The sequence below is a fragment of the Delphinus delphis genome, chromosome 21 (genome assembly GCF_949987515.2).
Source record: "Delphinus delphis chromosome 21, mDelDel1.2, whole genome shotgun sequence".
In the NCBI taxonomy this organism is placed as follows: Eukaryota; Metazoa; Chordata; class Mammalia; order Artiodactyla; family Delphinidae; genus Delphinus; species Delphinus delphis.
Window position 1 is genome coordinate 22,635,838 of NC_082703.1, and position 27,949 is coordinate 22,663,786.

Here is a 27,949-nt window from a genome sequence, read left to right on the forward strand (position 1 = left end):
TGTAGCCCTTAACAAGAGCAAACTACTTAGCCTTTTTAATTACGCCCAGGTGGAAACTGGAATTCCTACCTGCAGGGGCTGCTGAAAGAAAAAGAAAATGCATTGCCACAATGTGAGAACACAGATAAGCACCCAAGGAACGGTAGCCATACTCAGAACCACGTATATCTGTGAACAAAACGGCGCCCTCATTTATACCCAAGTAAACAAAAGTGCTGGAAGTGGGCGAGTTCTTCACCTGGGGCCCCTGACTTGTCAGAATGTCCTGAACCTCTTGAAATTTGATGGAGAATTTCGTGCTCAATTGGGTTGGTACATTCTTCTGCGAAAATGCCTCAGAGTCTGAAAAGAGTTCGTGACCCAAGACAGGCGGAGGCCCAGCTGGGCCGTTAAAGCTTTTGGTTTCGGGACAGGGAATTCGGGGTGACCTAGGGGAAGGCCTCCGGTCGCCCGAGGGGAAGCGGGGACTACCGGCAAGCCGCGACCCGCTCTCCGTCCTCCCGCAGGGCCTGCCCGTGACTCCCTTCTCCCTGCCCCCGGGGCCCGGCGAGGCCTTCGGGTTTCCCTCCATTTACCTCCAGAGACGTTCGCCGTGGGCGGGAAGCCGTGGGTCCTCTGCGGCTGGCAGGACACGCAACCCGCCCACTGTGGCGGGACCGAGTTTTCAAACCTGGCGCGGAGGCGGGGCCGGGGCGGGAAGTGGGGAGAGCGCGGGCCAGTGAGACGACAGCGTTCTGGGGTAGGACGGGGACTGAAAGGGAGCGGAGGCCGGGAAAGGCCTAGAATGGCCCGGAAGCGTGCCTGGAAGCCAGGAGCCCCCAGGACCCGTGACTGGGCGGTGCTCTCGGGCTGAGCGGCGTTCTCAGGCTCGGCGGGACCCGTGAAGGGGCGGTGCTCTCGGGCTGAGCGGCGTTCTCAGGCGCGGCGGGACCCGTGAAGGGGCGGTGTTCTCGGGCGGGGCGGTGTTCTCGGGCGGGACGGGGCCTGTGAGGGGGCGGTGTTCTCGGGCAGTGGGAGCCGGGGCCTGACTGACGCATCGGCGCGGCGCGGAGCTCGCAGAGCTGAGGGGAGGGGCCGGGGTGGGGCCAGAGGGGGCGGGGCCTGCTCGGGCGCCTACCTCTGAGCGCGGCTGCGGCGGAAGCAGAGCAGGAACCGATCCCAGCAGAGCGAGTCGGTGGCAGCGCCGTGGGGGCTGAGAGGTGAGATATGCCCTCGACGCTTCTCGCTTTGGCGCCATAGGTCCTGGGCTGGTTCCCTCCACGCTCCCAAGCTCAGCGCCTGCCCCGGGGAGACGGAGGAGACTGACCTGGTCAGGGCGGCGGATCCTTTGTTTTGGCGCGACAACGGGGGCGGGGACGAGCCCTGAAGTCCGCAGATCGAGAGACCCGGCCCAGGGACGGGAGGCCGGGCCGCGGAGCAGAGATCCGGCTGGAGACGCCGAGCCTGGGGGACGGGAGGCCGGACCAAGGATCGAGAGGCTGGGCCGGGGGTGGTGGGAGACCCGCGTGGGATGTGGAGGGCGGACAGCGGGAGGCTGGGGAGCGGAGACCCAGCCGGAGACGCCGAGCCCGGGGGACAGGTGGCCGGGCCGAGAATGGGGGGTGTCGGGAGACCCGGGTCGGGTCGCTGAAGCCTGGTAGCAGGAGGCTTGACACGGGTCTCTGAGCCGGGGGAGGAGAGGCGCGGGAGGCCCAGGCGGAGGCGCTGAGGCCGGGGGGTAGGAGGTCGGACCCGGGAGCGGGAGGCAGCGGGGATCGAAGGCTGAAATTTTAATCGGGAAGGTGGTGAGGAGGCTGGGCGCGGAGAAAAGATGACCTGAGGTCAGGAGGCGGGCTGGTGCTTTCCTAAGGGCTCTGGCCCTCAGGGCTTATCCTCCCATTGCTGGTGAGGATTTGGTCTCTGCTGCCTTCTTTGTCTAGATATTATCAGGTTGACGGGTCACTCCGCTTTCCAAAGACGTAGTTTCAAGTATTAAACTCCTTTTCACTTTCAGACCTGAAGGCCTCCATGCATCCTTCTAGCTCCTGTGGGTGACTATGTATCCATGGCCCAAATCCCTTAGGCTTTAAAATCCCCTCAGCCCATGTTGAATAAGAGTGCCTTAGTCACTCTTGTTTTCAGTGGGTGTGCTCTCAAGCCTTACTTCCCAAGGCAGCTGTCTCTTTCCCAGTTCTCAATAAGGGGCTCCCAAGCCAAGAAACTGGGAACCAACCTTATCAGCTTCCTCTCCCGGCCCCTCCAGTTAGCCGCCAAGCCTCCTGGCCCTCCTAAATATCCACTGGATCTGGCCGCCTTCTCTCCATCTCAGATTTAAGCCACCCTAAGCTCTCAACTGGCTACAGGAGGCCCCTCTGGCCCCTCTCCAGTCCATTCTTTATAGCACAGGCTGAGGGATCTTTACAGAATAAAAATCCAGAAAGCTGTTCCTTTGGTCATAGGATAACCCAGTCCCTTAACACGGTTAACAAAGCCAAGCATAGGTTGGCTCCTTGGTCCCCTTCCCCTGCCTAATCTTTCATTATGGCACCGTTTCACTTTCTGCAGAGCCATTGCTGACCTTAACACTAACTGTTCTCTGCCTGGAACACTCTTGCATTCCCTCTCTCTTCCCATCACCACACACTTGCTTGAGGAACTCCTATTTATGTTTCTGTTCTCATTAAACATTTCAATGTTAAATCTAGCTATTATGTATTCCTTTGGCATCCGTCTCATCCTAAGAGGAAAGTGTCATATCCTTTGCAGTTGCTTATTTTTACACTCTCCCCTATTAGCTCCTAAGCAAATTCCACAAGGAACTGTGTTTTTCTCGTTATCTTGTTCCGTATTGTCTTTCCCCATATTTGGGGCCTGGCACAAATGAATGCCAATACTACAGTATTATGCTTTTTAATAATTATGCCCTATGTAGAAAAAAAAATCCTATTTTAAGGTTGCTTAGCAAATTATAATTAAATGATGCGGACTAGAAAGGAATGGTAGAGTTGAAATGCAGAGTTGCTGCAACAATGTGTTTATGCAGGATCGTATTAGGTGCTAAGCAAGCTGCATAGACCAGCCTGTGGCAAAATGCGCTCAGCCACTTTGAATATATTGTAGTTACGTGATGTCTAAGAAGGAAATACAAAGCTTAAATCATCCCTATCCCAACCTGATGGTTTTGCTTTGCTCTTTTGCAATGAAGGCTTTTGAAACTTAGAATGTGTTTTAATGAATGAAGGAATGAACAGTTTATTGGAGTGTAGCAATAAAACCTGTTCCCAGTAAGAAAGAAGTGAAACATTGTATCCAATTACATCAGATTTGATTTGCTATCCTGAAAAAGAAGTCTTACCTCCTGCGATTTTTTTTTATTATTATTTCTTTTATTTTTATTTTTTATTTATTTATTTTTTTTGCGGTATGCGGGCCTCTCACTGTTGTGGCCTCTCCCGTTGCGGAGCACGGGCTCCGGACGCGCAGGCTAAGTGGCCATGGCTCACGGGCCCAGCCACTCCGAGGCATGTGGGATCTTCCCGGACCGGGGCACGAACCCGTGTCCCCTGCATCGGCAGACGGACTCCCAACCACTGCGCCACCGGGGAAGCCCCCTCCTGCGATTTTAAGAGACTGACATCTGATAGAGGCAATTATAATGCTTCTTTTCTGTTTTGCTTTCAAATCCAATTTAACACAATCTCCTATTGGTTCATCCCCCTTCTGATGCTGGAAAGCAGTCTTTAGTTTCATGAATGGCATTAGGTCAGTTCTGGTGCCCAGTATCAGATAGTTCTTTAGGCTCTGCCTCAAAGATGGGAAGCACTGGTGTTGGATCTAAAAAAAGATGTGGAATTCTTAGACTGTTAGATACTGGTGTACACATTTAACAAATACAAATGTAATGGAGGGGGATAGGTACTCTGCTGTCATAGGACCCAAGGCCACATCCCAAGGGCAACACTTCCTATTTCATCCATAAATTAGGTAGGAGTAATATACATACCTCGCAGGGTTATTATAGGGATAAAATGAGATAATGTCTGTGACAGTGCCTTGTAAATCTCTTAAGTAATGTTGTTAATTCTCTGCCTATTTTGATCTTCAAGTTGCTTATAGAGTTTCTGCATTAGGGTAGAGTAAAATAAAGTTATCTATTTTGTACTGAACACTGGCCATCTGTCTTGTTGAGCCACTTTTGAATACAGTGAGCGCTGGTGCGAGTCACACATAGGGGTAGGATCTTGGTCTCCACTACTTCAAACACTCAGGGTTTACGACTCTGCACACAGTTGGTGTTCAGTCAATTGTTATGGTACAAATGACAAATAAATAAATACCACTGACCCTGGCTTTTCGCAGTTTCAGACCTTCTCTGGCAGGTGGTTGTAAAACTGAATCACTTCTAGAGGAGTGATTCTCAGTGGGAAGGAGGAGGCCTTACAGGTTATCTATAATTTTTATAAAAGGCATCCAAGATCCTTCATTCTACATTTATTTCATAACACAATATTTAGGTCTGCAAGGACTTTTGCATTTTTCCTTCTGCCCCTCCAGAGATACCATCTTAGGACAAGACTTAAGGTAGGTGAGGGAAACAGACCCCTTGCACTTAGTAAGCATTGTGTCCTTTCTGGCTTGTGGCTTTTGAGTAGTGGGGAAGCCCTCCTGTCTGTGTCTTCCTGGTGGTGTGGTCCTTGCCAGAGAAAAAGAAGGAATGGTTTTGTTTGTGTGGCACAACTGAACTTACTTAAGTTTCTTCTGTATTTAATTTTACTTGCCATGTGTGAGATTCCTCCTTTATTACAAAATAAATATTAAAAGTCTGACTTTTACCAGGCCCAATGACAATATCCAGTTTGGTGACTCTTCCCAAATCAATTGCAGGGACCAGATGGGAAATGATTTCAATAAAACCTCTAGTACGTCACAGCAGAAATCTCCTCTTGTCCAAACTGTTGTGAAAAAAGTATTTTCTTCTTTCTGTTTCACTTACCAAATCTGGAAACATGACTGCTTTTGAGACTTTGTCCTCTCTAATTGGTAATAAATATAATCCCGATGTTTTTCAAGTTCTTTGGCCAAAGTATGGGCCACCCTCCTTGTCTGTAGGTTCTTGACCAGATATGGAGGGCCAATTCTCCTACACCGTTGTACATAAAGGACTTGAGCGTCTGCAGATTTTGGTATCCCTGGAAGGAGGAGGAAGGGGGGTGTCCTAGAACCAATCTTCCATGGATACTGAGGGAGGACTGAATAATCTCCCCACAAGTCATAGTGAAAAGGCTTCACCTCTCCTTTAGAGGCAAATAGAGACATAGGAAAAAAGTGTCTGAATGACATCCTAAATGCTTAGTATGAAAGTTATTCATATTTTGTGAGTAATTTTACTTTTAGAAGTAAATTACCCAGTGGCACCCAAAACACCATAAACATCATTCCTGGTTTCTTCGTGAGTTGGAATGAGTGCACTTTATACAATTTCACTGTCCTTGCAGTCAGTTTCTATCATGTTTATGTATGCTTCCTCTCTCATCTTAGTGTTTCTAGGTTGTGGATTTTTGTTTCCTTTCTTGAAATTATTGATAGCATTGCCCCTCCTATGTAGAACTAAGCCATGTAGAAGTGTGGGAAGCTGACAGATCTGAGTTTGAATCCAGGCTCTGCCATTTAAAAGTTACTTAACTGCTTTCAGCCTCAGTCAACTGAACTATAAAATGGAAATCTCATTATGCCTCGAAACATCGTTGGAAGGACTAACTAGAAACACGTAAATAATGAATACATGCATAGATAAATGTACCTTTTAGCTCAGAGTCTAGCCCCTATTAGCCAACAGTAAGAGGACCTGTTATTACACAACGCTCAAATCACATATTGTGTTATGATTCTTTGGGCTTTTCTTTGGCTACCTGTTTTGGTAAATTTTTACTTATAATTTTTTTGAAGATACTCGTATTTGTGGAGATGATTCAGAAGTGAGTGATGTTGGTTCTTATGTCTCATTTTGAGATTTAAAACCCGTTTGGTAGGGCAAAGACCAGGTTTTAGACCTTACCTCAGTTTCCTTATAGGACAGGCACCAAGAACAACCCACTGATGGGTGACAGGTTAACTAAGTAGGAATAACTTAAACTGGTTATCCTAATTTAATATCTCATTTTGAAATTCTACCATAGGCACAACTTTCAAGCCATTTTTTTAAAAAAATAAATTTATGCATTATTTGTGGCTGCGTTGGGTCTTTGTTGCTGCGCGCAGGCTTTCCCTAGTTGCGGCGAGTGGGGCTACTCTTCGTTGCGGTGCGCGGGCTTCTCATTGCAGTGGCTTCTCTTGTTGCAGAGCACAGGCTCTAGGTGTGTGGGCTTCAGTAGAGGCTCGTGGGCTTAGTTGCTCCTCGGCACGTGGGATCTTCCCAGACCAGGGCTCGAACCTCTCTCTGTCCCCTGCACTGGCAGGCAGATTCTTAACCACCGCACCACCAGGGAAGTCCTCAAGCCTTTTTTTTTTTTTTTAACATCTTTATTGGAGTATAATTGCTTTACAATGGTGTGTTAGTTCCTGCTTTATAACAAAGTGAATCAGCTATACGTATACATATGTTCCCATATCTCTTCCCTCTTGTGTCTCCCTCCGTCCCTCAAGCCATTTTTAATAACAGGTTGTTGTTGGTTATTTTTCCTAAAATGTTGATACTTTGTAACTTCATATAGAAATTTCAATTTTAGAAATTAATTTTTATTCCTCTCTTTGAACTCTGTAGATAATTTATTCTGTTTAACTTCATTGTGGCATTATGCAACGGTCCCTTTAGTTGGCTAACCACAATAAAAAATTGGGAAATCATTGCAACTTTTCACTTTAGGAAAACACAGCCTGAAATGCTTATGTACTTTAGAGTGACAGTAAATTTCTACTGACAACATTTTTTAACTTTTGAGAAATCTGACTGCTGTAGCTTCAGTGGCAAGTATTAAAGGGATCTAGGAACTCAGAGACCTGATTCTAAGACCCAGGTTCCAGGTTGCCATCTAATGTCAATTGATCTACTTAGAACTTCTCTGGGACCCAATATATGTCTAGAAATTTATTATCATCAGCATCCTGAACTGATGGAAAGAATTACATACTCAGTACAGTAAGAAACAATTAGCGTTAAGTCCATTGCGGTGCTACAATATATTTGTTATTTTTATTTTATTTTTTTTTTACTTTTTAAATAGCTTTATTAAGACATAATTCACATACTATACAGTTTATCAATTTAAACTATAGAATTCAGTGGTTTTTAGTATATTCACAGAGTAATGTATCCATCACCACAATCAATTTTAGAACATTTTTATCACCTCAAAAGGAACCTCATAACCATCAGCAGTCATCCCCAATTTCTATCCAAACCCCTAAACTTAGGCAACCACTAATTTACTTTCTGTTTCTATGGATTTATTCAAAATTTCATTCTTTTTTCTGGCTGAGTAGTAATTCATCATATATATATATACACACACACACACACACAATATATTTTTTAAGCCCTATTGTATATTTTCCTATTTGTGTTTTGTCAAATGAAAGTGTTCTAAGAACTTAAACTCTCGTCATCATATAGGGCATTTTTTCCCCTTGGGGGACGATTTTTTTTATCCTTCTGAGATGAGATCACCATGTCCAGAATAACTTACATTCAGCCAGGCATTAGCTAATGGAGGTGAGGTAATGCTGAGTGTCACTCTTAAGTAAGTTCTGCAGGAACCAAAGCTCTGCTCCCAAGCGTTTGGATTTGGTGCTTTCACGTGGGAAAAGCAGATGGTGATGAGCAGAAAGCAAATGTGCGCAAGTCTGATGCAGTGAGGATTTTATTTATCATTATATAAATTTTCCGTAGTATATGAAGGTCAACTGACAGGACTGGGTGAAACAGAGACTCCGCTCTTGAAGGGCACACACAAAGTAGTGTGCGCATCGGGACCCAGGGGAAGGAGCAGTGACCCCATAGGAGACTGAGCCAGACCTACCTGCTAGTGGTGGAGGGTCTCCTGCAGAGGCGGTGGGGGGTGGGGGGGCTGGCTGTGTCTCACCATGAGGACAGGGACACTGGCAGCAGACAACCTTTTCTTTCAACTAAAGTCAAATGTGTTTGGCTTTCAAACCATTGTCTCAGTTTGGAATTTAAATCTCTCTTTTGAAACCCAAAACTGAGCAATGACTTTTTTGTTCTAGTCATTATCTGCCTTCTCGCTGATTTCCAGTGTTTCTAGTTTATAAATTACACACAGTAGGCTCAGAAAAACTCATAATTACTTCTTTTTCTGTTTGTTTTAATATTTTTGTTGAGTTTGGTGTCTCTTTCATGGTGTGAGTTTTGCTTGAACAGTCAGTGATTTCTTGGTTATTCCCTTTTTCTGTCTGCCTGTGTTCCTTGTGATGGGACACTGGGATGGCTGGACTTATCTTCGGAGTTTAGGTGCCAAATCAGTTGGGTTTGGCAAACAAGTTGGATGCCAAACTCCAGTTTGTGTTATTTGCTAATGTGGGTACTCTGTTTACCAGGTTTTAATGTACACTTTTATTCCTTAAAACCTGCGGGGAAATACTCTGACTACTCACTATTCAGCCAACCATAAGAAAAGAAAGGGACAATCCCTCAACTGCTCCAAATGCAGCTCACCAAGAGATGACCCTAAAATCCTCCTTCCTTCCACTTCTACCCACTTCTATTCCACTTCTAATGTTCTCTCAGCTCAATTTCCCAAAATCATTCCCGTCACCTCAGGAATCTTTCCCTGATATTTCCTACTTTCTGTCTCAGCAATTCCTCAAGATTTCTGCTCCAGGATCCTTGTTGATTGCATATCAGCAGAGTAAAGAAAGTGAAATAGGATGAGGGAAGACATCTGGGAGAGGTGACCTTTCAATAGAGACCCGAGTGAAATAAATCATATTATCTTATATAATATTATATAACATAATATATCGGTGAGACTAGTATTCCAGGTAGTGGGAATAGCAAGTGTGAAGACCCTGAGAGAAAATTATTTTTAAGCCGTTCAAAGAATCCAGTGGGACCAGAATATAACATGCTACTTGCTTATTGGTGGAATTGAGAGAGGAAAAACCATCACTATGTCATGGTGTTATGAGAGTAACAAATACACACACATAAAAAGCAATCCAGGACTTCCCTGGTGGCACAGTAGTTAAGAATCCGTCTGCCAGTGCAAGGGACACGGGTTCGAGCCCTGGTCCGAGAAGATCCCACATGTCACGGAGCAACTAGGCCCATGCACCGCAACTACTGAAGTCCAAGGGCCTAGAGCCCGTGCTCCGCAAGAAGAGAAGCCACCGCAATGAGAAGCCCATGCACTGCAATGAAGAGTAGCCCCTGCTCACTGCAACTAGAGAAAGCCCATGCACAGCAACGAATACCCAGTGCAGCCAAAAATTAATTAATTAATTAATTTAAAAAAAATCCAAAACAGAATAAAATGAAAATACAAGAAGGGTTCTAATTACATGCTAAGTAAATATATAGGTGGAAGAGATTAATTCTGGCATGGTGGATCAGGTACGATTCTGTGAAAGACTTTAAAGGAAGGGGTTTATTTCTTTATGTAAAAGTGTGAGTTTGTTTGTTGACCCTGCCACATGACTTCATAAAGTCGTCATCATTGGTTAAAAAAATTTAAAAAAAAGGGAACAAAATACGTCATAGTATTTGTTCCTGAGAAATCCTTATCAGATAGAAACTGTTTTAAATACTAGTCTTAAAAAATTCAGATTTTTTTTTCTTTCAGCCATCAGCTACCTTACTGAAACAAAATTGTCTATTTGATGTCTAATATTGGAAATTATTAATTACTATTACTTGTATTAAGGCTAATAAAGCTGAATCGTTTTTAACTTTTTTTTTGTTGTTGTTGGTTTTTTTTTTTTTTTTTTTGCGGTATGTGGGCCTCTCACTGTTGTGGCCTCTCCCATTGCGGAGCACAGGCTCCGGACGCGCAGGCTCAGCGGCCATGGCTCAGCGGCCATGGCTCACGGGCCCAGCCGCTCCGCGGCATGTGGGATCCTCCCGGACCGGGGCACGAACCCGTGTCCCCTGCATCGGCAGGCGGACTCTCAACCACTGCGCCACCAGGGAAGCCCCAGAGTGATCTTTTTAAAGCATGCTGTCCCTCCTCTGCTTCAAGCACTCCAATGGTTTCTCCTTCTTGCAACAAGGATAGAATCAAAGCTCCTCTTGGCTCCTGAGGTCCTATATGATCTTGCCTTTCCCACTTCAATTCCCTTCACTCCTTCCCTTCCTTTTCCATGCACTAGTCGAACTGGTTTTCTTTTCTGCACCTTGAATACACGAAACTCTTTCAGGGCCTTTGTACTTGCCAGACGTTTCCCCAGCAAGGCAGCCTCTCGAGGTGGCCTCTATGTCATTTAGCTCTTTCTGTCAATGTCACCTCAGAGGTGGCTTTCCCAGCCTCCTCAGCTAAAGTAGCTCACACTACCAGTCTCTCTATTACTCTACCCTATTTTGTTTTCTTCATAGCCCCTATCAGTATCTGAAATCTTATTATCTGTAATTATTCTTCCTTTCTAGAATGAAAGTTTCTTGAAGGAAGGAATTTTGTTTTGTCTTCCACTCTGTCCTAGAGCCTAGAATGGCACCTGGCACAAAGCACATGCTCACGAAGTATTTGCTTATTGACTACAAGATGATTCATCCCAGTTGTACACAGCATCCTCCCTTAGTTTTCTAGAAAAACTGCAGGAAGTAAGATGATAGAAAAGCAAAGAGCTTTTGTAGAAATGCACAGCAAAGACTGACTTTGAGAGAAGGTGAAACGCTACCCTCTTCGGTGGTTCCAAAATGGTGACACTTCCTCTCCATATTTTTTTCTCCATCTTCCCCCACGATAGGTGCACACAGTACTTAGGGACAGAGGAGGAAGGAACTGAGCTTTGGAGAAGAGAAGAGATGTCTCAATTTTTAAGAGACCTTGAAAGGGGGGACTTTGGTAACGGGGAGGTGTGGGAAGATAAAAAAGTTCTGGAAATGGATGGTGGTGATGTTTATACAACACTGTGACTGTCCTTAATGTCACTGAACTGTACACTTAAAAATGGTTAAAATGATAGATCTTATGTATATTTTATCACAGTTTTAAAATTTTAAATTTAAAAAGGGGGAGGGAGCCTAGGACTTTCTGTAAAGGCTTTTGTGGTTGAGTGAGTCCTTTTGACGGGGTGTGTATTCTTTTAAGATTTCTGATTTTAGCGTGGGAATTAGGTTAAAAGTTCTATTTTGATTGGAATTTTTGAGATAGGCAGGACTTCTAGAGGCTGGAGAAAAAATTTTTGTCATTGTTTTTCTGTATTCTTTATTTAGGGAGGCAGATTGCCATAGAAGTACCTTTGCTTTGGGGAAGCTAGAGAAGACATGGTAGAACTCCAGACAGGTAGTAAGGAACTGGCTTCTTCAGAGGCAGTAGGGAAGAGTGGGAAGAAGGGGGCCTCCATCACTAAGCTTTGCGTCTGTGGACAAAGTCACTTAATCACTAGGAGTTAGGTTTCCTGACTTTTCAGATTGTTGGGAAAATAAAAGATAAGATGCCTAGCACAGTACCTGCTGTATAATAAATGCTCCGTAAGTGAGAGCTGCCTTGATTAGAAGGACTCACTCACTGTGGGAGGTAAACAGAATTGTCTGACAGAAGAATGAAAGCAGGAACTTTAGTTTTTACTTACAGGTTTCCTAAAGCCGGTCCACCACCTTAAATGAGAAAGTGGGATTTTCATGTCTAGTTTAAGAGTAAAGATTATGTGGAGGTTTGGAACTTCCTGGTGCTGAATCTCTTGGGAATCTAAGCATCGTAGAATAGTGTTATGTGAGGTACACCGTTCTTGGTTTTTGTTTTAACTGCATTGAGTTGGAAGGCAGAGTTCTTACCAATGACCAGATCTGTTGTAATAGAAACAAGTTGCAGTGTGTATCTTGATCTGGTGGGGTATCCAAATGTAAAAATGTATCAGGGGCTTCCCTGGTGGCGCAGGGGCTTCCCTGGTGGCGCAGTGGTTGAGAGTCCGCCTGCCAATGCAGGGGACACGGGTTCGTGCCCCGTTCTGGGAAGATCCCACATGCCGCGGAGCGGCTGCGCCCGTGAGCCTGCGCATCCGGAGCCTGTGCTCCGCAACGGGAGAAGCCACGGCAGTGAGAGGCCCGCGTACCGCAAAAAAAAAAAAAAAAAAAGTATCAGGCTGCACACTTCCTATCTGTGCACTATGTGTACTTCATAGCTCAATTAAAAACGAAAGAGAGAAATGGGCGACCTTATGCATACCTTTACAAAGGATTGTTCTCAGGTTTGACTCACAGAAGCCTTGAACAGTAGAGGTGAAGCTGGGAGAGTGATGGTACTGCTAATATGAAAATATTCGTATAGTGTGTTTATTTAGAGAAATAATCATTGGAATAATTAATGCAGTGATCTTATAATGGCTGATTTTGATTAACATCTATTTTCTTTATATTCTAGTTAATAAAAGTATCCATGGAGAACAATGAAAATTCAGTGGATTCAAAATCCATTAAAACTTCAGAGACGTGAGTATTTAAATGGAATCTCATACAAGCAGAGAAAGATGGGTGTATGTAGTACAGCAAACTTTGAGGAAGCAGAAAGAATATGGGCTTTCAAGCCAGAGAGGCCCAGATGACTTCCTACCTCCTGTGACAGCTGCATGGCTATACACATGTTAAATTATCCTCTCTGAATCTCCTCCTTAAAATAAAACTTTCACGGAACTGCGGGGAGGTGGGAGGGTGCCTGACGTGTAGTCAGAAACCCTGCCTTAGTAGCAGAAGGATGACCCAGGAGAGGCAGAGGCACCCTCCGAATCTCTGTGCAGGATGAGAGGTTTGTGTTTGGGGGAGATTTTTTGGCCTCCTGTTTATTTGTGAGTTTTAAGGCTAAAATAAAATGCCAGTTCTCAGTCTGGGGAAGAATTGCCTGGTTATAGATTATCTTTTACCCTTTGTCTCAGTCTTCCTTTTTGGAATATTCTGCTCATTAATGCTTCCAATAACCAGCAGGTGGAGAAAGGGAAAAGATAGAACTCAAACACTCTTAATTCATATCTGTTATTATCCATTTGGGATCTCTTGTGGTACATTTAACTCTAAAAGTTTATTTCTGGGGTCCAGTATTATTATTCTGGACCATCCAGGGAATTATAAACTAATTTTAGTACTAAACAATACTGTTACAGCAGAGCTATTAACAGGTTACCAATAAAGATTTTTGCAATATTTGTTTAGCAAAGGAATTTGCCTAGAAATTAACCTTTTGAAAGGCAGTCTCATTTTAGAGGTTTCTTGCCTTTTTTTAAACCCTTTTAAACTGATTTACACATTTTCCTACCTTTTCCTATCATACAGAACATAATTTACTATTTTAAAAGGTAGTAATTTACTATTCTTTTCCAACAGTATTTTTAGAATTGCATATAATGTGAAATACTCCCAGGTTGAGTGTGTGGGTACATGGACGTTAGGTATCAGTTTTTTGCTGTTGTTTCCTGATTCCTGGTCCAGGTCAAGGATCAGGTTTGCAGACTATTTTGGTCAAGTTTTATTGAAGCATAGCCACACCCATTCGTTTACATATTGTCCTGGGCGACTTCCACCAGCTGGATGGAGTGGGCTGCAACAGAGTCTGTACAGGCAGCCAGCCAGCCTAAAATACTTAATATTTGGAGCTTTGAGAAAAAGTTTATTGACCCTGGTCTAGATAACAGAGGTTTTTGGATAAGTGACCTTTAGACAAGTATTTTCAATTATTTACAACAGTGATTCTATGTAGCAATAAATTATTAGTTTGTTCAGTGCACAGGGTTTAAGGAACAATTTAGGAATTGTGATAAATATTGTGTTTTGGGTCATAGTTGCCTTTTGTTTATTTCCCTATCATTTCACGGTAATTTTTATGATTTCACTCTTACCTTGAAGGATAAAATATTTTAGAAAGTTAAAAGAAATTTCAGTATAAAATGAATTTGATGAAATTTTAATAAAATTTAGAGGAAAGCAAAATATAGAGATTAAAAGTCTGAACTCTGAAGTTCAACAGATGCTTTCAGCCTTGGGTCTGACACTGTATCTTCATAACCATCAGCCTCATAGTGGTCACTTCCTCATCTGTGAAATGGGTTTTTGTGAAATTTTAGTGAGGGAAAGCCTGTTGCACACAACTTGGCATATTATATTCAACAAATGTTAACTGTTCCTATGTGTTAGAGAAGTTGTGTCAATGTGAACAGCAGCGTTGGTCATTTCTCTCTTTGTAAACTGTTGTTTGATTTCCAAACAGAAAGATCTTACATGGAAGCAAATCAATGGACTCTGGAATATCCTTGGACTATAGTTACAAAATGGATTATCCTGAAATGGGTTTATGTATAATAATTAATAATAAGAACTTTCATGAAAGTACTGGTATGTATCGTAAGATAGTTTTTAATCCTTTACAAGTATTTGTACCATTTATATTTGGTGTAGTATAAAAAACAGAATTGATGTTATTATTTAGTAAACTAATGACACAGAATAGCCATGAAGTAGAGATAGAGCAGGACCCCATGGGTCCTACAATTCAACATGAACTCTTAATCTTCTACCCATCATCAAAATCTCTCCCTCTTCTATCTGTATGTTTATCTCTTCTGCCCTGACTTCTGTGTAACCCTTGCTTCTTTATCTTCCTGCTCCCTCTTTCATGTTAATGGAAGGATCTCAACAAATAGTAAGTAGAAGTATTTTTCCATTCCAGGAACTGTGCAAGGCACCTCACAGAAATTGTCTTGTTTAATTCTTAGAGCACCTCTGAAAACTAACCACCATTAGATGCCGAAAGGTTAAAAATCCTTGCACAGAGTCCCACAGATGATTTAGTAGCAGAACTGGGACTCAGCGTTGGTGCTCTGAATCCACTTTCTATGCCACTTCACCTGTGCCTTCATTCATTCTGTTGACTTTCTCTTCTTCCCCCGAAAAGAAGACAGACTCCCCAACCTTAAAGAGACCTTTCTTTTACCCTGCTGCCTCTTAAGCTTTGATCTGATTTTTGTCTCCTTCCCTAAATCTTAAAAACACGTACTTTAAACTTGCCATCTTCACTTCTTTCCATCCCTTTGATTCTGTTTTCTCTGTTTCTACCTCAACCGCTCTGTAGAAGTTGCTGTTATGTTCACCATAGCCTGATCACCAGATCCCGTTCTCAGTCTCTATACTATGTATAGCTTGAATCTAATAATACTTTCAGAGGTTTTTTTTAAGAGAATGTAAAAAATAAAATCCCTCACGATCCTAAAAAGCTATTTAACATCTTACTGTATTACTTGATATTTTTTCCTTGACAGTTTCTTTCAAAGCTTAATTTTATCCATAATAGTAAGCAATATTGTATTTTGCTTGTTCCATTTAATGTAATATAAGCATTTTTTGTGTTGCTGTATAATTTTCATATCTGTTATTTTAATGATTATATAATATCCCATTCCCTAAATATAATGTTCACTTGACTTGCATAATTTACCATATGAATGAACACTTTGGCTGTTTCTTCATTTTTCATTTTTAAATTGGTGCTGTGATAATTCTTTGAATTTGCATATTAATTGTATTAGAATTAATTTTAGTTAAGGAAACTAGAATCTGCTGATTCAGTTTAGGAGGCTGTCTACCAGAGTGCTGGTGAAAAGGGAAAGAAGCCAGATTACACTGGAAAGATAAGCTGGATTTGATGTTAGATTCATTATAAGGAGTGAGGAAAAAGTAGTTGAAAATGAGTGTCTAAACCTGAATGGCACCATTTGTATTGCTTTCGGCTCCAAGTTGAGATACAACCTTCAACCGTTAGGTATTCTGCCTCACGTTGCTAGTTATAATGCCCTTGTCCCATAGAATTTTACATTGTTGAACTTATTGGAGTTTTTTTTTCCGTCCAGTTTTATTGAGATATAATTTACACACAGCACTTATAAGTTTAAGGTGTACAGCATAATGATTCGATTTCCATAGATCATGAAATGATTATCACAATAAGTTTAGTGAACGTCCATCAACTCCAATAGATACAACATTAAAGGACTAGAAAAAAGCTTTTTTCCTGTGATGAGAACTCTTAGGATTTCCTCTCTTAACAACTTTCATATATAACATACAACAGTGTTAATTATGTTTATCACATTGTATGTTGTATCTCTAGTACATCCCGAGTACTTACTTATCTTTAAAGGGGGAGGGGGAAAATTGTTCTACTCTCCCCCCAAAAATACTTAGGCCTGTAGTCTGGCTTTAGCCTTAGAGTGAGCCACTTTTCTGCTTTGAAATTTGAAGATCAGGTTCTCACAGCCACCTCTGACAGCCTGGTATTTTTTGTTCAACTACTAAGTGGCTCACAAACCAGGACCAGAATTCAGTCACCTTGTCACACAGCTGCATGGTGTCCTCAGCCTTTCCAATGTCAAAACCTTGATGAGCTTACTTTAATTTTATAAAAACAATATATGGCCATAATATACATTTCAGAAATTACAGATTAGCAAAAGAAAAATTGAAATCACTCCTAATCACACTACTCAGATAATCAACAATAATTTGGAGCTAGAAACATCTAGGCTTTTTTCTATGCATATGTGTTAAGTTTACTCAATGTGTGCCCTCCCCCTGCAGCACTTTAGGGTTTTAAAATCTGAATTCACTGTTCAGTCAATCCGTACATGTATGTGGAAGGCGCTGTAAAGGCATGAGGAAAGCCCAGGACTCCTGGGTACAGTCCGCTCACCAGCTTCAGTACTTTCTTCAAGTTCCTGGACTCCTCTGTGCTCCCACATCTGTGCAAATGAAGCCAGTCATGATAACGGTCTCATGGTGGTTAGAAGGCTTAATGGAGACCACGCAGAGCAGAATGGCTGATGAACAGTGCTAAAGTGGCTAGTGGTTTGTGGGGTTTTTCCTGAAAAGGTGTTATGAAAGTACTAATGTATCTTAGAATTGTTGGGAACTTGAAATCAAAGAAATAGTTCCTCTGAGTTTGTCAGGTGTGTATTGATACATATGTATGTGTGGTGGTATATGTGTGTTTGTGTATGTACAATATGTATGTGTGTGTGTGTGTGTGTGTGTGTGTATATATATATATATATATATATACTTATAATTTTTTCTTTAAAGTAGGATCCTATGCTTTTTTTTTTAAATGACCATTTTCCCATGGCAAAATTTTGTCTACAAAATTTCAGTGGCAATATAGTCTCCCATTATATAAATGACTTTTAATTTATTTAACCAAACCTCTCTTGTTAGGCATTTAAGTTTGTTTTTCACTATCTAAGCAGCTGTGAAAGACGTCTTTGTGACTGTAACACTATAACGGTTTATGTTATGAAGTGTCTTATATGCTAAGAAATGAAAGAGACTTTGTGTCACCACGATCAGAATATTGAATTTTCTTAGCATTTGCAAGGAAGAGTTTACTGTAGATTGTGTGAATCACTGAATAGTTCATTTCAAAGCAGTTTATGGGTCTTTTTTAAATTTATTTTTATATATTTTTTACTTTTGGCTGCGCTGGATCTTCGTTGCTGCACACGAGCTTACTCTAGTTGTGGTGCGCGGGCTTCTCATTGCTGTGGCTTCTCATGTTGAAGAGCACGGGCTCTAGGCGTGTGGGCTTCAGTAGTTGCAGCATGTGGGCTCAGTAGTTGCGGCTCGCGTGCTCTAGAGCGCAGGCTCAGTAGTTGTGGTGCATAGACTTAGTTGCTCCGTGACATGTGGGATCTTCCCAGACCAGGGCTCAAACCCGTATCCCCTGCATTGGCAGGCGGATTCTTAACCACTGCGCCACCAGGTTAAGTCAAATTTTTTTTTTTTAATGCAACTAAAAGTAACTTTTTCTGTTCAAGGGATGGCATGTCGGTCTGGTACAGACGTAGATGCAGCAAACCTCTGGGAAACCTTCACGAACTTGAAATATGAAGTTAGGAATAAAAATGATCTTACATGTGAAGAAATTTTGGAATTAATGTACAGTGGTAAGAAATAATGAAAAGAATGATCTTCATTGTCCAATTTATGTTACAATCTAGCTGTAATTATACACATATAAAAGTAAAGCATGAGAACTGTGGAACTAAACTGTACACAATCCTACTCTCTCTCTCTCTCTCTCTCTCTCTCTCTCTCTCTCTCTCCCTCTCCCTCTCTCTCTCTCTCTCTCTCTCTATATATATATATATATATATATATTTTTTTTTTTTACTCTATATATTTTATGTAAGTAAAACAAGTTATTCATACCAACTCACTAGAGTGGTTTGAGGTGTGTTGCTCTGCCCTAAGTTGGGTTTACATGATCTCTCAGTTCTGTTCTCAGGTTTCTTCATCTTATTCCCATACAGTGCATATGAAATGGTTGAATAAAATTGCATTGGTTTTCTGATGGTTTTTCTTGTTTGTGAACGTTTTCCCAGTTTCTAAAGAAGATCACAGCAAAAGGAGCAGTTTTATTTGCGTGCTTCTAAGCCATGGCGAGGAAGGAAAAATTTTTGGAACAAATGGACCTGTCGATCTGAAAAAATTAGCAGGTTTCTTCAGAGGGGATTGTTGTATAAGCCTAACTGGCAAACCTAAACTTTTCGTTATTCAGGTAAATATATAACTGAGCAACCTGGTTATTGAGGATTCATTAGGGATTAATTTACTCAACTGTGGATTATCAAAAAAATTTATTTTTTTCCTTGAAGCTACTGAACTATTGTTAGTTTTTTGTTTATTTAAACTACCACTTAGGAGATAGAGAATAAATTTTAATTTTAGACTTCTAGCAAAAGGATTCTGCATAATTAACATCAGTTTTTACAGAGCCTTTGCATTTCTTAGAAATAACAGTTGTACATGTACACACATATTTTTTAAAATAAATGTTTAGTTTCCTTTTCTTTTTTTAAACTTTTTAAATAAATGTTTATTTTCTAACCTCTAGGCTTGCCGAGGCACAGAACTGGACTGTGGTATTGAGACAGACAGTGGTGTTGAGGATGACATGGCCTGTCAGAAAATACCAGTTGAGGCAGACTTCTTGTATGCATATTCTACAGCACCTGGTAAGAAACTTACTAATACTGAATGTTATATGTAGATTTTAAACAATGAAGAGTGTGTTCCAAAGGCTTTCATGATTTTGATATCCATAAAAAGCCAACTTGGGGCTCCCCTGGTGGCGCAGTGGTTGGGAGTCCACCTGCCAATGCAGGGGACACGGGTTCGAGCCCTGGTCCGGGAAGATCCCACATGCCGCGGAGCAGCTAGGCCCGTGCGCGACAACTGCTGAGCCTGCGCTCTAGAGCCCGTGAGCCATAACTACTGAGCCCATGTGCCACAACTATTGAAGCCCGCACGCCTAGAGCCCATGCTCCGCAGCAGGAGAGGCCACCACAGTGAGAAGCCTGCGCACCGCGGCGAAGAGTGGCCCCCGCTCGCTGCAACTAGAGAAAGCCTGCAGGTAGCAACGAAGACCCAACTCAGCCAAAATAAGTAAATAAATAAATTTTTTTTTAAAAAGCCAACTTGTCTGTATTTTAGGGTACCTTAACCACAGACAAGTCTCAAAAAGTTGTCTTTAGCAAAGTTGGGCTAGAAAATGTGCATCTATAGGAAAGCATACTTACATAGTGTCATTCATGAACTTGATACCACATGGAAACTGTATTAAAACATAGGACAAGTCAGAGCTTTGCCCACTTCCTGGAATAGGAGAGAACTGTGTTTTCCAGGAATTCTTTGGAAGATAGGAAATTGAAAGGATAAGCCTGAATAGCATATGCGCAGGTAGAAATGGAATGAGGGAAAATAGAGTTAAAAATGATTTATGAATAGGTTATCAACCTCCACTTTTTTGTGGTTGTATTATACGTGTCATCATATAAATAAATATTTATTGATCATACAACTGTTTACTTATACAACTAAGGGTGTCACAAAGTTTGGAAATATAGGGCAAATGTATTTTTAAACAGTATTACATTTTTAAATATAGTCAATGTGACTTCTTTTAACCTCCAGGCATCTTTCCAGATAAAGTACTTTCAAATTAAAAGCAATGGATCCAGGGAATTCCCCAGCAGTCCAGTGGTTAGGACTCATTGCTTTCACTGCCACGGGCCTGGGTTCGATCCCTGGTCGGGGAACTAAGGTCCCACAAGCCGTGCGGCACAGCTGAAAAAAAGGAATGGATCCAATAGTTAATCTGGAAAAAGAACAATAAATACACTATTTCCCCTTTTTGGACTTTTGAATATACTATAATGTGTTTATTATACTCTATTTAGATGCCCTGTAGACAAATTTAGGACACTCAAATATGTGTGCATATGTAAGCAGGTTATTTCTTGGATAAGCCAATAATCTGATTGCAACACGATGCTACTTATAATGATACTTTTCATTTCTTTGCTTTTGCATCTTCTGCACGTTACCCTTTTCTTCCCTATTGGAAGGGAAGCCCAGGAAGTAAAATTCTCAGTAACTCAGTGGTGAAGTTAGTCCACAACTCTTTTCCTTGTCGAAGCAGAGGTATACATAAAGCACCCATTTGGTTTTTGTTTTGTTTTCCCCTGGAATCAAAGGTGTCATTCATTCATTTATTTATTTATTTTTATGGCTAATAATACCTATGGATGTTTATGCTTGTTTTTACCTTCATGATTATGTTGTAATTTATTAAATCAGCTAACATTGGATATCCATGATATTTTGGTTACATTTTGCCTTGTAGGTTACTATTCCTGGCGAAATTCAAAGGACGGATCCTGGTTCATCCAGTCACTTTGTGCAATGCTGAAACAGTACGCTCACAAGCTTGAGCTTATGCATATTCTCACTCGGGTTAACCGAAAGGTAGCAATAGAATTCGAGTCCTTTTCCAATGATTCTACTTTTCATGCAAAGAAACAGATTCCTTGTATTGTGTCTATGCTCACAAAAGAACTGTATTTTTAATCACTGAAGAAATGGATGATTTTTTTTTTTAATCTGTATGCCAAGTGAGGAAACAGTGTGACTGATAACTATATTTTCCTCTCTCATTTAAATCTAATCTAATCCCCGAGGTGATACATGGAAATATGTCACTTTCATAGCAATAAAACTACTATGAAGCTACCTCAAACACAATCAGGTAGTTGAAATTGAATTTAATTAAGAATAAATAAAAATGGATAATGGTACAGTCATTATGAGAGGAAATGATTGTAAATTAACAGCTCTCATAATTAGCAAGTTTTAGTGATTATGCTATGCTACAAATTTTCAAGGAATTATGGAAGAATTTAAACAGTGCTGTAATGTGTTTCAGTGATATTGACAATGCTCTTGTTTCAGAGAACATGTTCTGGTTTTTGTCAAACTATAGACATGATGATGTGGAATAATGTATCCTCGAACTTGGTGGTCCATGTGCATGGTCAAATGCTTGAAGACCTTGATCTTAGAATTAGTATTTGGAGACAAGACAATAGTATTTTTACATCACCCATCTGAGCATATGGTGTTGTGATGTCTGTCCCGAGCATGTCCTTGTTGTTAAAAAAAAAGAAAAAATTATGTTTAGTATTGAAAAAGGAACTAAATGTTTTACTTGAGAATATGCAGGAAAACTAAGTTGACTCTCTCAGGTTAAATGCAACATTAATAGAGGGAGACAGAGTTAGGACTATAAGGTGCTGAAATGCAACTCTTCCCACCAGCTGCTGGGCCTCGCATTCCCACAGAGTATCTGAAGGGCTCTTATGCAAAACCTCAAATTTTGATCACACTGATAGCAGCATGAATTGAAGAAATTCTATAGGAACATACTAAAATACAACTTACAGAATACACAGTGAGGTGTGAGGAAGAAACAGTAAATCAATCAGCTGGGCACTTTTAATTAGAAGATGGCTTGAGCCTGAACAGGGACACAGCGCAGCCTATGTCATGAAGGCAGAGCCATAGACTACGGCTTCAGGAAAAGGAATGCTGGCTAGTTTCTTCATGTACATGGAGGTGTACATGGAGGATGCTCCCAAGGCAAGAAGCTCCAAGAAAGTGAACCAAATCAAACTTCTGAAATGGAAATTTTCAGAAGATGGTGAGAGTCATAATAAAAGTTGTAGCACTTTTTTTTTTCAATTTTTTCAATGACAGCTTTTAATTGGATGTTAAATTCTTATCTGCCTTTCTGCAGATAGCACATTATATAAAATACAGCTAGCACCATTACCACTGTACTGGATACACTGAATAACAATTCACTTCTCACTTTACACCGAGGGGGAGAAGGGCTGCAGTTGTCAGCCTGTCAGAAATTAAGTATGTAAATTAATGCTTAAGTGTATGAATATGAATATGATATACAAGACGCTCGGAGTGTTGTTAGGGGAAAATCCTGAGGTCTCTCCCCTTCAACGATAACAAGTGCTCAGTGACCTTGACAGACGGCACGCAGACATGGGTGTGGCCACGTGTGCACTTGGCCACCAAGCTTTGGGAGCTGAAGTACTCCTGAAGAGCAAATCCTGGACTCCTTCTGGAATGTCCCTTTCTGCCATCCATGAATGTCAGCCCATAAAAGCAATTTCATTAGCATTTCCTCATTTTCCAATATAAGCGGTGAGTGTGGCCCAATAATATGGGCCCTCAACCATCCTTTGCCAAGGATGGGAAAAATCATAGCACTCTTTGTAGTAAAATTTTTGAGCATGTTAAGTTGTATTTTGTTGACATTTATAATCAAAGGAGAATGATACTGTTGTGATCATATACGGTTCTCTGAAATGAAAGGACCATGGCATGCAGGACGTTAGCAGTCAGTCTTCCCTCCTTTGGTGCCCAGGGAAACTGAAGGCCAGAGAGGAGAAGCAGCATGGCCCGAGCTGGGGACAGCAGGCTAGGAGCCTCCTAGCTCAAGAGATGTTGAGCCGTCCCTGCATCGCTGTATCCCGCTGCTTTTCCGTCTGACATTTCCTGTGAGCCTTCTTTTGCTGAAAGAAAGGAACTCACATTTATAAATGAAAGCTATTTGTTTTGGCTATGTCTGTAATTTTTTCGAAGTCAATGAAGTATCTTAAAGTGTGTTCCTGTGTGACAATTTTTTTTTTTTTTTTTTTTTTTTTTTGGCGGTACGCGGGCCTCTCAGTGTTGTGGCCTCTCCCGTTGCGGAGCACAGGCTCCGGACACGCAGGCTCAGCGGCCATGGCTCACGGGCCCAGCCGCTCCACGGCATGTGGGATCCTCCCGGACCGGGACACAAACCTGAGTCCCCTGCATCAGCAGGCGGACTCTCAACCACTGCGCCACCAGGGAAACCCCTATGTGACAATTTTATAAAAAATTTGTTATTATGAATTTTTATTTCCAAATATAAATTTTAACTTAAAATTACCATCACATTCAAGTGTTTGTTGTTGTTTCTGATGTGCTACTCGCTGAAATTAAAATATTTTTAACCAAGTGCTTGATTTGGAAGGGCCAGAGAAGATGCAACAGGACCCTTTAATCAAATACTTTGAGATGGTGGCAAATTACCGAATAGGATAAGCAGCCTTCCTTTTCTCCCAGGTCCCTCTCAGAAGACCATTTCTAAAGTTACCATGATGCCAGGAAGGATACGAAGTTTGCAGAGATCACAGCCCCTAAATATGACCATATTTTTGTTTGTTTCCTTGCTTGGAGGAATGGGGAGTAGCAGAGTATAAAGGATATTGCTGAAATGAATCACTTCAACCCATAAATTTTTAGTAGGGTGAATAGAGGATGGGGGGAAGAACTGGGGGCGGGGGAGGGTTGAAAAAAAACCTGTGATGTCCCCAGATGGTCAGCTCTGGGAGAGGAGCTGTGACAGGGGAAGAAGTCCCCTTTGTGTTTTATGTACCTAGAAGAGAAATATGAGAAAGTGCAAACATGAGTGGTTTACATTTCTTCCAGTATTTCTATAGTGAATGTACATTACTTTTAAGTCAGAAAACTAATAAAATTCTCTAATTGGGACTAGGGGATTCCTGTTTCCAAGGAGTAGAGGGTGACATGAATAACTCCCTTAAGACTCTTTTAAAGCTATAGTTCTGTAGTACGTTGATAGTAGAGCCCATTCTAATCTCTGCTAAATAAAGAAGTCTTCAATATTAAAAAGAAAAATACCAAGGCCAAGAACCCAATAGAAAAATGGACTAAGGGCCATGAACAGACAGTTCATAGAAAAACACCAAATGTCCCTTATACCTCAGATGAAAATCTTAATCATCACAAGAGAAATTCAGATTAAACTAAGGTATCATCTGTCATCTAGCAGACGGACAAAAGACCTCATTTGACAACATTCTGTTGGCTGAGCTGTGGGGAAATGTATCCCCCGTTGGTGGGACCGCACAACCGCGTGTGGAGGAGAATCCGGCAATACCTATCCAATTATTTACTCTTGAAGTAGCAATCTCAGGTCTTGGAGCTCAAACTGCCCATACACCCGTACATGTACAAAAGTATATACGCAATGATTCACCTTAGCATTCTTTTACAGCAACCCAGCTGTAAAAACGATAGGTTAGATACACTGTTGCATCCACACAGTGGAACACGACTTGCTGTAAAATAGAACGAGGAGGACCCTCTTGAACTGATAAAGGTCTCCAGCATGTATGATCAGGTGGGAAAGAACAAAACACAGAACGCCATAGACAGTATGCTGTAATTTGTGTAAAAAAGGTCTAGGGGGCGGGGAGAGCATAAGAATATGCGTAAAGCAACACCAGGAGGATAAAGGGCACTAATACAAATGTAAATGGTGGATGGGAACAGGGATGGAAGTGAAATTTCTTTTGTGTTGACTTTTCTATATCGTTTTGACTTTTTGGAACCGTGTCAATGTATTATTACCTGGCTTCAAAAATGGAATCAAATCAAGGGGGGATGGGGATGGCACAAAACTTTCAGGAATGAGAACGTGGTTCCATACGGGGGTAGGGCTGGGAGGGATGCCATGGCTGTCCATAGCCATGTTGCAGGATTTTGTTTAGCTTGTTTATTTTCTTCTTTGCTTCAACCTCTGTAGGTATTAGCTGAGAAATCGTAACACGCTTGATATTAGAACTTGAGCCTAAAGTAATACTCAGCATCAGTTTTTTATAGCTCAAGGAGCAAACTAGACTATTCACATTCGTTTCTTAATTCACTCTCTAGTTGTTCCATCCTTATCCTTTGCAATATGATTGTAATAAATTATCACATGATGAGGCAGACCAAGAAATATCCATCAAAGAATTTTTGTGCACAGAATCTCTACCGTCTGCTACGTTGATAATTGAAAGAACTGAGGAACTGAAATGCTTAGGGATGTTCAGAAAAAGCAAGCATCTCCCTTTCAAGAAAATGTTTTTCCAGATTTAAAGTTGGTGCAAAAGCTATTAAGTAGCATGTTTGAGCTAAGAGGCCAATGTCTGATCTACACCTTATGCTTTGGTTTTAGGTGACTTAAATGTCAGCTCAGGGACCTAGCAGCCTCATATACAGTTTCCCAAGAGGGAAGCATGTTTGGCCAATGTATTGAAAGCTAATTCACTGATTTTACTGAAATATTTCCAAAGACTCATTTCTGCCTGGCAGGTTTAAGGAGCATTGAGGAGGCCACTGTGGGTGGAGGGGAGTCAGCAGAAGGAGAGCAGGTGAGGCTAACAGGGAGATGCTGCAGAGTGGGGCCTTGAGGATGCTATACCTACAGATCCCACCTAGGGCCAGAGTACTAGTGCAGCGGGAAGAGGCTCCAACATCTAGGGACCCAGGAAAGGAGACCGAAAAGGACGGCCAGGGCTGAAGGTGGGGAAACAGGAGAGTATAGGGTGAGAAAGCCAAGGGAAGAAACTGCTTCCCGAGGAAGTGGCCTGCCGGGGCAAACTACTGAAAATTCAGAGAAAATGAACGTTTGAAATATGCATTGGATTTGTGACAGGAGGTTATAGGTGATCTTGACAAAGGGGATTCTGTGCAAATATTGAGGCAGAAGCCAGCTTAGAGAGGACTGCTAAATGAGTGCCAAGTGAGGAAACGGAAATTAAAAGTACAGAAAACTTGAGAAATTGCCTTCGAAGGAAGGGTGGGGTTGGCGGGAAGAAGTAGCTAGAGGGGGAAATGAGTTGAAATGTTGTGTTGTGTGAGAGATTTGAGCATGTTTAAATGCTGATGGCGAGAATCCAGTCCGGAAAAAGACTGAAAATACTGGAGGGAAAAGTAACTGACAGCGTAGGGTTCCTAAGCAATGAGAGAGGGTTAAATCTGAGCTAATTGTGGGGATGCAGAGAGGAGGTGAGGTTTTTTTGTTTGTTTGTTTTTAACGGGAGGAAATATGAGAAGCTGGATGTGAATAAAGCTAGGCTTGTAAGTTTTGTAGCAGGAGGTTATAACACTCTATTTTTTAAGAAGTAGAAGACAATGACTGTGCTCAAAGTTAACTGTTCAAAGGGTTAGAAGAATAAGGAAGCTTTGAAACCATTGTCAAGAGCTGGAGAGTGAGTTGACGGGAGAAGTTTAGTGAGATCGCTGGGCAGCGTTTAGGACCCAGTTGAAACCAGCGATGGTGAATCACAGTGGTACCAGCCTGCCCTGTTGTGGGGTTTTATCTAGGATAATTCAGCTGCTTGGTATGTGTTGGCTTCATCCAACTTTGGGTATTTTCCCACATTTATTAAAAAAAAAAGAGGAGCCACGGACTTCAGGAGACTGCAAAATGAGTTACTACTCAACTGATGGACCATGGAGCTAAGCTGGAGAGACGGGGCACTGAACACAGAAGGGGGTAATTTTAGGGAATAAGAAGAGTGGTCTGTGGCCTGATGGTCCTGATGAATTTGAAGAACCCTCATCGTACAAGCAGTGGAACAATAAGACTAAAAGGATTGCAGATTGTAGTCAGAGAATGGATGGGAGGTGGGGCAAATTCAATCATGAAAAAGATGTGACTGATTAAGTTGAAGAGTGAAGTAGTATGAAAGACCATTTTGGAACTGAGGTCATGGAACTAAGGGGTGAGAATGCTGGATGTGTCCTCCTCCCTATGGGCACTGATTTGCTGAAATGAGCTTCCATGTGCAGGAGTATAGTATAAGATAATGTGATAAAATGTAGTTTTGTTTATAAACCTTTGCTTTTAGCGGACTTTTAAAAATCCACCTTCTGTTTCTGCCAATTAACACTGTTTAAAACTACCACCTGTTATCACCATTCATAAAAGAAAGGGCATTTTAACTCCCACCTCCTTCATTTCCTCCTCACTCCCAAAATAAGGAGGGACATAATCTCACATTTTCCAAGGTCCCTGCTCATTTTTAAAGCTTAGAAAACATAACCAATAATTCTGCTCAAAACTTTAAAATATATATATTTTTGTTTCCAGTTTGTAACTGGAACATAAAATAGACAAAAGCACCAGGTAGAAATCGTAGTTGCCTGTTTCCAGCCAATGCTGCTGGGTCTCTGTTTTGAACATTTGCTTCCAGAGCTACTGTTGCTGATGCAAATTCTGACGTAAGAGACTGAGCAATAAAATGTGCAAGTGGTGTCTGTTGAGAGTTTCAATTATTTGTAAATCTGTGAGAACGGGTTGAACTCCTGCGGGGGTAAGTGATGGGGGCAGTCTGGGTACCAAAATCTTGTTCTGCACCCACGCCTCACCCTGCTCTCCCCATCTCCTGCTCGCCCTCCTCGTGGCTCTCTGTCCCCAGCTGTGAGCTTGGGACCTTGCACTGCGAACAAATCAGATTTGTCTTGTGTGTATCAGCTCTGGTCTGATTTATCATCACACCCTTGACCCAACCCAGGCTGATACAAAATTAAATGATCTAAATATTAAAAGTCTGTCCATTAAGGACAGATTCCATTTGCCTGTTTTCGTTT

The 27,949-nt window shown here is 41.7% G+C and overlaps 1 protein-coding gene across 3 annotated transcripts in view; it reads left to right on the plus strand.

The window, feature by feature from the left end:
• The first annotated feature begins 1,117 nt into the window (after positions 1 to 1,117).
• Positions 1,118 to 27,949, plus strand: part of CASP3 (caspase 3) — a 31,343-nt gene continuing 4,511 nt past the window's right edge. The window contains exons 1-7 of one of the 3 annotated variants that reach the window (XM_060001300.1): positions 1,118 to 1,199; positions 12,510 to 12,577; positions 14,343 to 14,467; positions 17,938 to 18,066; positions 18,505 to 18,680; positions 19,017 to 19,137; positions 20,808 to 21,449. In XM_060001300.1, coding sequence (XP_059857283.1) covers positions 12,525 to 12,577; positions 14,343 to 14,467; positions 17,938 to 18,066; positions 18,505 to 18,680; positions 19,017 to 19,137; positions 20,808 to 21,031 — 828 coding nt within the window. In that variant the 5' untranslated portion in view covers positions 1,118 to 1,199; positions 12,510 to 12,524 and the 3' untranslated portion in view covers positions 21,032 to 21,449. Of the gene's footprint in view, positions 1,200 to 12,509; positions 12,578 to 14,342; positions 14,468 to 17,937; positions 18,067 to 18,504; positions 18,681 to 19,016; positions 19,138 to 20,807; positions 21,450 to 27,949 lie in introns of those variants that run through there. The other 2 variants (XM_060001299.1, XM_060001301.2) reach the window with 2 other exon arrangements.